We start from the raw sequence: 13,219 nt of genomic DNA on the forward strand, positions 1-13,219 counted from the left end.
GAAGAAGGCCTGAGTCCTGGAGAGTGCAGCGGAGGCATCGGTGGGTTCAGCACAGGAGGGAGAAAAAGAAAGGGGCACAAGGAGCTGCTGAAGAATAGCTGATATTCATTACAGTACAATTACATGGAGAAAATCATATATGAAGGTCATTGTTTTAGCAGATTTTACAACATTAACTTGGAGACAGATGAAAGTGAGATCAAGGCACCATAGCAAGGGTGGAAGAGACAGTGCCAGAGACAAACAGGGCCCACTCATCACTTCACTGCACTCCGTTTATGGCACCTGCCTACCAGGAAGGCCTTATCAAGTTCTCAGGACACCTGTGTCTGCAGTACATTACTGAGTACAAAATAGTATTTATGGCTTCCAGGTTTGAATACAGACAACTACGTTTATGTTGTGTGTACTCGGAGTCAGGAACACTCTTAGAGAAGCAATTTGGGTTAACAGCTCAGAGTTACTCCAATAATCTCAAAGGATGGTGGGAAATTCACTAAATAAAAAACGTTTCACTCAAACAGGTCATACAGAACTTGGTGAGAAGTGAGTGAGGAATGTTAATGTGAAATCAACTAAAAGTGAGATATGTGTGTTGGAGCTCCAAGTTCAAGTTGCTTAAATGTTTATAAGTACAAGGTTCCAGGCACTGGCGCTCTAGGAGAGGACGTGGCAACTGCCTCCATCAGGCTCAGTGCAATGGGGACAGAGGCAGGCATAGAGCGCATACTGCCACAGCAGATAGCAGGTGCTGCTAACGCCTAGAAGAAAAGAGCAGCAAAGCTGCCTGAAAAGTTCAGGGGCCCGGCTGAGGCTCAGCAGGACTTGTCAGGTAGGAAAGAAGGAAAGAGAGTTGAGGCTGGGTGCAAGGCCAAGCAAGGGTGGAGGCTCCAGGCTGGCTTTCTGGAGGATGTTTCCCTTAAGCAGTAAGAGCCACAATTTAAAAGGTAGATGGTGGTGTCATTAAGGAATATGGGGAAATGGGAAGGAGGGGACTGTGTAGTGGTGAGACCAACACCAAAGGCTCTCAATGTTTATTTTTAGAGAAATGAAAACAATTCAAAAGGCACTTGGAAATTCTGTCTCTCACAGACTAGAAGGATAAAACACAGATTTCACTCTCCTGTTGCCCACACAGTAACAGACTGCCTACTCCCAGAAATTCAGAAATCAAGTTTTCTAAGTCATTAGGTACTATTTAGATAACAGGAAAACAACTAATAAACTTAAAAATCTGTCTATAATAGCTGTTATTCTATACTTTCTTGTAGGGCAGGATGAGGCAGAATTATTTAGTTGATAACTAAAGAGCCTATGAAACTTTAAAAGTCCTATCAACTTCTCCCCAAAGCACATGACCATATAACTTTCTCTTCTGATGTCATTTATTTGACTATCAACTAAAGAAAAAAACTTTTTAAAAATAACAAATGACATTCTACCCCAGGATTCTTTTTAATGCTGTTAATAGTTCCAATAAGAAATATTTACAATTACGACTCATTTTTGAATAACAGGTCTTAGAGTCCTTCTGAAAATAAGCAGAATAGTAACTAAGGACAGCTTCTACATATGTACTGCAGCTACACCCTTAATAAAACCTGGTCACAAAACATAACAAAGCAAAAATGAAATTCAAATCAGGCTCTGGGCTGCTGCAAAGTACTGCTGACTAAAGAAGCCACAAGATGAACCTTTTACTCACTGAAGGAAGCAGATGTGTTTCTATGTATAATGTGTATTTTTAAAAGCAATTATTTTATATATAGAATGTGATTTAATAAAAACCACCTTCTAACTGCAGACTTGTAAACAGGAACCACAAAGGGGTGTCTTTGCCAATATGCAAAGCCCTATGCATAAATGCAAAGCCTGTCAACAAAAATGATGCGTTTCTTTTTCTATTCTCCTAAGCTTAAAAAAATTGTAATTCAGTGTAATGGTTAGCCGAAAGGGTACAGATACAAAACATGTAAATTGTTAGCCATCTATTAGACATAAGCGTGTCATGCATAATACAAAAGGTGATGTTTCCTATGGAAATCTATTGTGAGATGCTTCCGTTTAAAGGCAACCGAGAGGTCAAAATCAAGTTCCACTGAAAAGAATTAAGAGCCCAAGCAAATAATATAAAAATGGACCATGGCATTTAGGAAAGAGAGGACCTGTACTAAATCTTAATTCCAGACCAGCACAATGGTTTCAAAAGGCCAGTTATGAGCCATGAAGTCACTCAAGGAACCAGGCAGAAACCACTGGCCAGAAGAAATAGATAGGCTGTCAAAGGCAGGCATGAGATGTGAAAGTGGGCATCCTGGGACCATTCCTGCCATGAAGCTGCATGCTCCTGCAGGCTTGCTTAAATGACTCAGTTCAGAAGTGTACTGGCCAACAGCTGTGCCTGCATGGACTGAATCACACCTAATTATAGTTGCTGAGTTCATTCTCAGACAACATGATTAGAATGCTTTAAGAATTCATGGTAAAGGACCGGGCGCGGTGGCTCAAGCCTGTAATCTCAGCACTTTGGGAGGCCGAGACGGCGGATCATGAGGTCAGGAGATCGAGACCATCCTGGCTAACATGGTGAAACCCCGTCTCTACTAAAAAAATACAAAAAACTAGTCAGGCGAGGTGGCAGGCGCCTGTAGTCCCTGCCACTCGGGAGGCTGAGGCAGGAGAATGGTGTAAACCCGGGAGGCGGAGCTTGCAGTGAGCTGAGGTCCGGCCACTGCACTCCAGCCTGGGTGACAGAGCGAGACTCCGTCTCAAAAAAAAAAAAAAAAAAAAAAAAAAAGAATTCATGGTAAAGATGGCTGGGCCCAGTGGCTCATGTGTGTAATCCTAGCACTTTGGGAGGCTGAGGTGGGTGGATCATTTGAGCCCAGGAGTCTGAGACCAGCCTGGCCAACATGGTGAAACCCTGTCAGTACTAAAAGTCCAAAAATTAGCTGGGTGTGGTGGCCTGTAATCCCGGTTACTCGGGAGGCTGAGGCAGGAGAATTGCTTGAACCTGGGAGGTGGAGGTTGCAGTGAGCCCCGAACGTACCACTGCACTCCAGCCTGGGCTATAGAGTGAGACTCTGTCTCAAAAAAAAAAAACAAAAAAAAGAATTAATGGTAATGATGTACCTCAATGAATACTGCATTCCATTCCCCGCTAATAAATTTCTAGCTTTGTACAACATAAATATTGACAAAGACACACATGACCACCTTATCTGAAAGCCGGATTGTATAATTTTATCTAGTGGAGAAAAACATACTCTTCTTCAATATGCTAAATGTTAATATGGCTTAATAACAGATGCTTTTGGGATCCACAACATACTCCCAACATATTTTATATTACTAAAAACTTCACTAAGAACTTACTCATTTCAAGATATTCATAAAATAATCCCAGTTTGCCCATAGGCTGCAGATGGTAGTCCTGTTCCCATCGTGGGGTTATCTTTTCTGATCCAGAAACTCTGTGAAATCGCCCAATTAGATTCATGATCCAGCTGCCAAAAAAAAAAAAAAAAATTATAAATTAGAACGAATATTATCAGGCCAAGGTCATAAAAATATTTTGCTGCTATCTTAAAGCTGCACCAGTAATCTTCTCAATAAACTATTTTTTGTTTGCATGCTAAATTTGTTTCTATTTCTGTCTCCTTATTCCAAAATATTTTGAAAAATAGGACTACATACCTGGGTTTATCAAAGCTGCAGCTGCTACTATTTTTTTCTCCTACCTTTTTCCTATGGGCAGCTTAATTTTTAAAAGGCAGGTTCCTACATTTGATTAACTTCAGTTATTTGTTTTTTCATTTCCCCCTTATCATTCAAAATGGTCTTGCCAGTATGAAAATCACCAGAGAAAACAAGATATAGTATGCGAGCTGGTGGTAAGTGCTGTGGAGAAAACTAAGTAGGGCAGGGAATGCTTGCATTTGTGTCTAGGGAGGTGGCCGGTGAAGGCCTCCTTCAGAATGATGTGTGATTAAGGATGTGAAGGAGACAAAGGAGGGGGAAACCTGGGGGAAGAAGTCACAGGCAGAAGGAACGGTGATGACAGAGACCCTGAGGCAGGAGCAGGCCTCCATGATTCACAGACAGCACACAGGGTAGGGATAAGAGACCACCGTCAGGATCTGGGCGGTTTTTTTCCTCCGAGGGAAGTGAGGAGCCACTGGAGGGCACCAAGTAGGAAAGTGACATAATCTGACTTTAGATAAAATAGGTCCAATTCCTATTTTAAGCTGAATCATTTAAGGACCAGAAGAGTGAAATGCCTCCTCCAGGTCATAGTGCAGAGCTAGGAGAAAACAGCCTGGACTGTGTCCCAGCGCTCTGTCCACCCTTGGATACTGCCTGTTGAGCTGCCCACTGTCTCTTTTTTATGTCATGTTTTTTCCCTCTCTCAAAAGCCTTGTGGCTGAGATAAGTGCTTCCTCCCTTTTATGGCAATTTGTCTGGAAAAGAAATCTGAGTTGGCAGTAAAATGAGGTGTGCACCTGTGGCATAAAGAACTGTTGTCCCCTCAAGCAACTGCCGGTTTGTGGTTTACCTGTGGAGTCATCAGAAGAGGCATGACAACAACTCCAAATACAGATCTAACATCTGGATACACTGGGTGATTAAACATGTGGGTGTGGCCTTCAAACTCTGATAATGAGAAGGCATCCCGTGATGGTTAAGGACAGTTACTGTAAGAAAACCAGGCAGACCCTCATCCTCTCCATCATGTGTGCACACGTGCACACCCAGCCAGCATAAGACAGACAGTACAAATGGCTCACTCTGCTGGGTTTCCCACTGCTACTGATCTCAGGGCTCACTTCTCACTGACTGCTACTGAAGCTTTACTCAGGGCAAATTATCTCTACTACAGGAGACATCTCTGAACTCACAATCTTTCCCCACTTCTTTCTCTTTGATGATGTTAAGACAGGCAGCAGGAGGCTGTGGAAAGTGGAGGGGATATGAGTTCAGACACCCCTGAATCTGAATCCAAACTCTTATTTCTTAGCTGGTTAACTTTGGTAAAAATAAATAAATAAATAAATAAAACGGGGTGATAAAACCTACACTGCCCAGGGCTGCTGTCAGGATTAAATGATTCAAAATAGGTAATGGATGTAGCACGTTTCCTAACACATCAAAACCTGCTGTATGGGATTTTCTGTTGAGCAATACAGGCTGCACTGGCTGAAGCCAAGTGTAAATAAGGACTATGTTACCTAGACTCTTGGCTCAGTTATCCACGCCACCTGGATCAGTGGTTCCCACTTCAGCACATACAAGCACGGCGTGGAATGCTTATGAGTAGTGCAGCTTCCTATGCTCCCAACCAAAAGGTCTGAGATAAGCTCCAGAATCTGCAGTTTTACAGTCATTCCAAGCGGGGTGTGACTCAGGTAGCACCAAGGACCACACATGTCCATCACCCTTCATGACACCTAACTCTAACGTCACTGGGTGTGGTTTCTATTGGTTTATCCTTTGCTCTGCCTCCCACACTTCTAGCCTCAGCCTTTTGCTGAATCCTTTCCATGTCCTCAAAGAAGCAGGTCTTTTTCTATCTGGGCTCTAAATCACATCAAAATTCAGATTCAGGATGAAACTTCTGTCCTGGCAACTACTTGTGTCATCTGGCACTTCCTTCTCATATCAGGTCATCTTAGAAGTCTTTCTTACTAGCTTTCATTTCTGACTTACAGACGCTGAGCCTCTTGCTTGGTTTTCCTGAGTTTAACCACTCATGTTTGCGTTTTCTATAGGTCTGTGTTTCTAGTGCAGGGACCTCAATCTTGACTTCACATGAGAATCACCCACAGAACTTTTAGAAAAATATACACACCAGAAATTTTTTCCCTGGCGAAGGCTAGAAGCAGGCGTTACAAAATAATTTCCATAGGAATTAACCATGTGTATTGTCATAACCACATCATCAGTTGTGCTTTACTAGGTCCTTATTTTGTGCAAAACATGGTGAGAAGCACTTTACATCTCACTTCCTCTTCACCTCCATTATCACATTTAATCCACATGCTGGAGATAATCATTTCTGTTTCAGACATTCTACAGTATTCCCACTTGCTAATTTTGAAATACAAGCATCCTTCACTACCTGAATCTATTTTATGTGTGAGTTTACTGTTTCTGAACTTAGAGAGTAAGTGTAGATAGTGAGGGACACCTATATTTAGGACTCTGATTGCCTGTAGCTCATCTTCTCTCCAAATCCTATCTTGAGAAGGGACATTTTCTCCTAAAACACTTCTTTTTTATTATACAAATAAGTTTACTTATTAATATAAAAAGAGGTATTTATGTTACAATATACATGTATAAATGTATATAAAGGAAAATTATAGCCAACTACTATTTAAATACCAAAAAATGATGCTATGGGCATTCTGCAGCCTTAATTCTATTATCTCTGACATTTTATTATAAAAATTTCTCCAGAGTGAGCTATTTAACACAGGAATTATACTAGTCTTTTATTAAGAACAGAATAAGATCCCCAAGAATGCCTTAAATATCAAAACACTAAGTGGAGCTGGGAAGGCCAAAGGGCTCTGAGCTTGCTCTCTGAGTCTCACTGACAACTCTGTAATTTACTGATGTGATGTATCTGAAGCATATAAGGCAATCATTCATTCACTCAGCTGCTTTACACTGGGTCCCTGTCACATGCCAGGTACTGAGGAGGCCCCAAAAGGAACCTGGATCCCTGAGCTAGATATGCTCCTTTCCTTGTTCCAAGAATCCTACTCAAGGGGTATGGGCCCAAAGGCGGGAGGGGGAGGAAGGAAGAGGGTACATGTGTGGTAAAATACATTTCTCCAGGTTTCTCTTGACTACTTACATGATGTGAAAACAACTGCTGACTTATAAGGCTTTTCTCTATTTTTGGTATAGTTTTGGATAGAAAAGATAACTGGTATCTTTTTTTTTTTTTTGAGACGGAGTTTCGCTCTTGTTGCCTAGGCCGGAGTGCAATAGTACGATCTCAGCTCACCACAACCTCCGCCTCCAGGTTCAAGCAATTCTCCTGCCTCAGTCTCCCGAGTAACTGGGATTATAGGCGTGCACCAACATGCCTGGCTAATTTTGTATTTTTAGCAGAGACAGGGTTTCTCCATGTTGGTCAGGCTGGTCTCGCACTCCCGACCTCGGGTGATCTGCCCACCTAGGCCTCCCAAAGTGCTGGGATTACAGGTCTGAACCATCGCGCCTGGCTGATATATCTTTGATAAATTAGGATTTTGTATAACAAAGGTAAGAAAACTGGCACCTACACAAAGAGAAGCAGCATAGTCACTCTCTAATTTGGCTAACACTCAGCATTCCCAGTTTTCAAACAAGAAAACAAAGGAGGAGAAATTTGAGGCAAAGTTCATATCACTATAATTTTCAACAATGAGCTTACTTGAAGTGAAAGTATAAACCACGGATAGTATAATTGATCCTTTAAAATATTTCATGTGAACAAATTTCATATCATATACATTTCTCAATATGAATTTAGGAAATAGCTGCTAAAAACCAATGTTACCGAAACACAGTGTTAAATAATTAACCTACTTTTTTCAGAAAACACTTTTTAATCTCAGAATGAAGACTTTCCTCAATTTTATACATTTGTTTTCATTTAGAAACACAGTACTATTTATTCATGACCTACTTTTACTTATCTGGAAAAATCTGAATATGAGCTCAATGAAAGTGAGGGTTGTTTTCTGTAGAGAAGGATAAAAAAAAAAAAAAAGAATTTCACAGCTAAAACCAGAATCCCTTTCTGGGTGGGGGAAGAGGAAGGAGAGAGATCTTTGTTTAGAGAAAGACCCTGAAAGTTTCCATTGAAGATGGAGAATAATACCTGTTAAGAAATCTGGAAGGATGCACTGAAACCCAGAGTGAGTTAACTGCTCAACAAAGAGAATGAACAGAAACTTGGTGACTGGGGAGAAAAATGCCAGGAGTAGGAGAAGAAAGAGAGAGAAGCTGTATGTGATGGAGGGAAGAGGGCAACACGGCAGGAGGTGAGAGCCTATAAAGAGGGTGATAAATTTTAAAAAATTCCCAGGTATATATAGTGGGATAAAAGACTTCTTATAAAGGTGGAGGCTTTTTGTTTCCAAACAAAAGAACGGAAGAGGTGGTAGGGGAGATGAGGAGAGGAGGGGGACGGGGTAGAAGACAGGAAGTGGGAGAGGTGACTACAGAACACAGTCACAAACATGAAACTTTGCTGGCTTTGAGATGGAGAAGAGGTCACAAGGAGGTCACAAGGCAGGGAGCATAGATGGTGGCCTCCAGAAGCTAGGAAAGGCAAAGAGATTCACCTCAGAGCCCTTGGAAAGGAACACAGCCCCACCAACACCTTGATTTTAGTCCAGTGAGACTTCTGACCCCCAGGACCATAAGATATTACATGTTGTTTTTACCCCATTAATCTTGGGGTAATTTGTTATTGCAGCAATAGAAGACCAAAACAAAAAGCTCCCTGAAATTTGCAGAAATTGCAGATGGTATTGGACTTTACACTTTGATAGGGGAGGGGGCCTAAGTGAAAGTTGTAAAGGGCAATGAAATCTTAGTTAACATCTTAAGTACAACTATTCTGTTGTGCTCATTTCTAGGAAAACAGTAAGTCAAAACCTTTGTGGTTATTATTCTAGACAATTATTTCTTAAAACATTATGTATCCCAGTGCCTTAGAATCATGCAAGAACCTCTGTTCTTAAAAGTCTGGACTCATGGGATCCTGGATTTGAATCCCACAGTAGCCTCTTAATGCTAATGTGAAACTGGGTAAATCATTTAACCTCTTTAAACCACAGATCTTTATTAGCAGAAAGGAGAAAAAAATAAGAATAGTTTGATAGCTTAAGTGATATATATATATATATATATATAGCACTTAATATAGTGACTGGAATTCACACTGACTTTTAAATGCATAACATATAGGAAAGAGAGAAGGATGTGAGAAATTGTGGAAATACACAGGTCACAGCTCTAGCCAGTGCTGTCGCTCAAAGGGCCGCTATTAATCAGTCACCAACAATAGCCCAGTAGGTATAAACTACAGCAGATGGGGATTTACATGAAATATAAAGAAGGTTTTAAAATACAATTATTAGATCCTGGATACATTTACACTGTTGGTTGGACTATGCTGTCTGGAGACCTTTAATGACAGTAGCTTCTGATCCATTTAGAGGTGGACATGCAGCTATGTGGCTATGGAGGCAAATGATTTGCGTGGCTGGGCTGTTCTATTCCTTGTCCTTTTACCCACGGCTATACAAGTTAACACTTACGGCAATAATACTTCTTGTATGTTATTCCAGATTGCTTTTCCTCCCATGATTATTGTCAGCTGAGTTGTCAGTTCAAGAAGACAGCCACCTGGGTCACACTGGAAGGTTAAAAAGAAAATACCATTTAAATATTCAATAGATCTAACTTGAAATATAGGCATCTTATTTTTCTGATATTTGTTCTGCTTAGGCTAAAAAATAAATCTAGGAATTTACAGTAAAGAACTATTCATTTGGGTAAATGAGCGAAAACTCAGCTTAAATTGGCAAGATAATACAATTCTACATTCATACCTCTTCATTTCTGTATTTTCCCAACCAATAAACTGGGTCTCCTGGATAGCCTACAAATTTGCCCTTAAAGAATGCTATGTAGAAGCATGAAGAGTAGTAGTTGACAAACTGGAATAAGAACATCTTCATGGTGAGGCTGTTCTCATAATCAGTCTGGGTCCTTGGGAGTTCTGTAGTTAAAAGAAAGAAAAATAAGATTTTAAAATTGTACACAGCTTTGAGACTCTAATAAAAAATACTGATACGTGAGTTAACACGTTAAAAAAATACAATTCACACTGTTTCCATTTAAGCTGTTTTGAATACCTTAATACAGCCACTGTGTTAATTCCAAGTTTGCACAGTGTTATGAGTTCTCCCTCACAGTAGGAATACAATAGCCCACATGTTCCCCTCCCCCACAACAAAATCAACTGCTCCTTAAAATTTACAGGTACAGTGTTATCAAATAAGAACTGCCATAGGTATAATTGACAGAAAATTAGTTTTGAACTGCCTGCTAAATGATATTATCTTGTTTTCCTGAATTGCAATAAGGTGGGTCTGTTGAAGAAAACAAGCAAACCAAGGTACAACTTGCTAGAGGCATTTGGGAAAGAAAACAGGTCATCCTCCTAGTGTGGAGTTTGAATCAGTTCGATCATTTCAGATGACCACCGAGCAGGCCATTCAGAGAACGACTCAGACGTATGCAGTATGGCAAGCACTTAACTTGGCCACTAAGCAGCTGCCTGGGATACAAGCCAGAGAGAAGAAACACATTAAAAAATCAAGGCCTGATGAGAATTATATTAATATGAACAGCACGGGGGAAGACACGTAGCAGTGTGATAGCTTGTCCTGTCAGCAACAGAGGAACATATTTGCCACTGGAACCATGACCCTATTCCACTTATTTGCAATAAAGAGACTATTTACTTTCAACAATAGAGTACATGATCTAATGTAATTGAAAATATTATTCAGCACTGATCTGTTTACACAGAGTTTGGACTTTATAATGATTGTCTTTGCTTTGTCCCTTTTACTAATGGAAAGTTGTAGATAATTTATTTCCACACATGCTAGAGAAAATATGTTTACACTCGAAAATTTCTAAAACTTGTAACCTACTGGAATTGAAAAGCCTAAAAGATAACAGTCTCTATTTTTGGCAGTTTCTAAAAATATGTCAGAAGTTACCTAAGCTATAGTAGGACCTTACCGAAGTTAGTAATCATAATTGCCACTTTTTCATATATGGTGTTCAGAATCATGATAATTATAAAGCTGATGATGGAGGCCGTGATGGACGTGGCTGTCTGTGGAGTCAGGTACTTCTGGATTGGGTCTGTTCCATTAACGTTCTTGGGAAGTTTTGCAGAAAATACAATGAACACTGAGAGCCTATAGACAATTATCCCAATAACTGAAGCGATGATCAATAGGATCTGAAAGCACAATAAACACAGTAGCATGAGACTCACCAATAACTGCACTTGTACTGTTAAAAACTGACCTCACACTTTGCGTGTGTAAAGTGATGTAAATCTCAAATAAGTGATACCAAGGGTGTAGAAAGTCTGGCATGTTAAATTTTTAAAAAAGAAAAAGGAATGATGGAAGTGAAAAGAAGGTGCATACACATATGTAAAACGTTAACAAGAGGAGAAACTGGGTGCAGGGGGTGGTGAGAGGGAACTGGAAACTATTTTCTGTGCAATTTTTTTGTAAACCTAAAATCACTCCAAAAAAAGTCTATTTAAAAAAGAGTATCTTCAGACAGCATAAAAATGGAACAACTAGTAGCATAATCTGGTAGAAGGAAAAAATGTCTGATTGTAGAACCAAAGAAAACATCCCTTCTACAATTACTAAATTATTTAGGTTGTGAGTTAACGTTTTTTGGTCACTCATACTCCATTAAGGAGATACATTTCCTTGCAACAGAGAAGCTATCACCAATTGAAGTGTCAGCAGGTGCTAGCTTTTGTCTTAATCACTGTAGCAGGGAAGAGTCTCAGCACAGCCAGTGAAGCTGGCACAGAGGTGCCCTGAGCTAACTGTTGCTACTGGCAGCAGGTCTCTGCTGATAAAAGCTTCACACACTTTTCACTCTCAGATCTTATGACCTTAAACTGGCAGTCATTTGTACTTGCATTTCCACAAGATTCACGCCACTAGACCACTGTATTTTTGCATAATCCCCAGTAAGAGAGATTTTCACTTTCTCAGTAAGCAGAATTCCCACCACTGAACGACGCACATTAAAGGTCCCATGAATTTTCTTACTTGATACACAGTACTAGACACTATTGGAGAGGCATCTTTAAACTGTTTTCCCTACATCTACTTTCTCCAGAACCATGCACTCAAGGTGTATGACTGCTCATGATGACAGAAAAGTTTCAGAGAAGGGAAACTGAGGACCAAGTCAACCATATCTTGTTGACAGTAACAGAGGCCAGTTGTCACCTGCGGAGAGCAGTAAAGGGAGTGATTACAGGATGGTCCTGGGGCTAGACTCCTCTATTTGAATACTAGCTCTACTGGGGCTTCAATATCCTCTCCTGTGTATTAGGAATACTATGGCACCTAACTTATGGAACTGTTGAGGATTCAATGAGTTACTTCAGGTAAAAACAGAATATTAAGCTCAGGTACATGAAAAGCACTATATAAGTATTAGCTATGATTATGGCAACCAAAGTTAAGTGTTTAAAAAGATGTCTTTCTTACTCTTTAAGAAATCTGCTTGTAGAGAAGGCATTACATTTCTCCTGTGATCTATTTCCTTTCACAACACTTGTGAGACGAATAAGATTTGTGTGTGTGTGTATGTAAAGATTAGTTAAGGCTGAGAAAAAAATTAAAAAGATGAATCAAGTCATCCACTCTTAGCACAATACATACAGGGTGTTTAAATATTATGTCTTTTAAAAAATTATCTCCATAATTTTTATTAAGTAATGATAAAGATAACATTCTTTAAGTGCTTTCTCTTCACCTTAGCACATGTGTATTTGTTTAATCTCATAACAGGCTTGTGAGTAAGGTAGTATATTATCTCTCTCTTACTGATGAGAAAATAGAGGCTCAAAGACATTAAGCAATTTGTCCAAGATTGGATAACTAGTAAGTAAAAGAACTGGGGTCTCCTAAGATTCCAAAGACACTCACCTCTCCATGGCACTGCCTCCCACATGGTTTATGAAATGAATTCTAATTCATCCCAGAGCTTTTACAAACCTGTTAAGTTCCCATATTTCTTTGGGGTGCTTCCCATACTTCAGTGTTGCTTCATAGGGGCAGGAAGCTTTTTATTCTTTTTCCTCAAGTTTATAACTTATTTCTGATTCTAACATTAATACTTTTCTGATCATAACTTTAGTATATACGGTCACTGTGGACAATCTGAAAGTCTCTTGTGGTGGACACTGATTGCTTTTGCTAGCCTGGGTCTGTTCCCCATCCTAGAAGAGAACCTAGATTTTGCTTCAGGGGAAATAACGCCTCTGTTTTTAGCCCTGGGGTTTAGGTGTGATTGCCCTAATGTGCTCCAGAGGTACAACCTGATTGCTTGAGACAAACAGGTAACATCCCACTGGCCTCAGCAGTTGATC

At 40.1% G+C, this 13,219-nt stretch overlaps 1 protein-coding gene across 6 annotated transcripts in view; it reads right to left on the bottom strand.

Moving 5' to 3' along the window:
- The window catches only part of ANO6 (anoctamin 6), a 225,571-nt gene that overhangs the window by 20,379 nt on the left and 191,973 nt on the right, over positions 1–13,219 (bottom strand). For all 6 annotated transcript variants that reach the window (XM_033222339.1, XM_033222341.1, XM_033222340.1 and 3 more), the window contains 4 exons: positions 10,822–11,047; positions 9,618–9,787; positions 9,324–9,421; positions 3,376–3,506 (listed from right to left, as the gene is read on the bottom strand). In XM_033222339.1, the coding sequence (XP_033078230.1) occupies positions 3,376–3,506; positions 9,324–9,421; positions 9,618–9,787; positions 10,822–11,047 (625 nt within the window). The remainder of the gene's footprint in view (positions 1–3,375; positions 3,507–9,323; positions 9,422–9,617; positions 9,788–10,821; positions 11,048–13,219) is intronic.

This window comes from Trachypithecus francoisi, unplaced genomic scaffold (genome assembly GCF_009764315.1).
Source record: "Trachypithecus francoisi isolate TF-2019V2 unplaced genomic scaffold, Tfra_2.0 Lachesis_group11, whole genome shotgun sequence".
In the NCBI taxonomy this organism is placed as follows: domain Eukaryota; kingdom Metazoa; phylum Chordata; class Mammalia; order Primates; family Cercopithecidae; genus Trachypithecus; species Trachypithecus francoisi.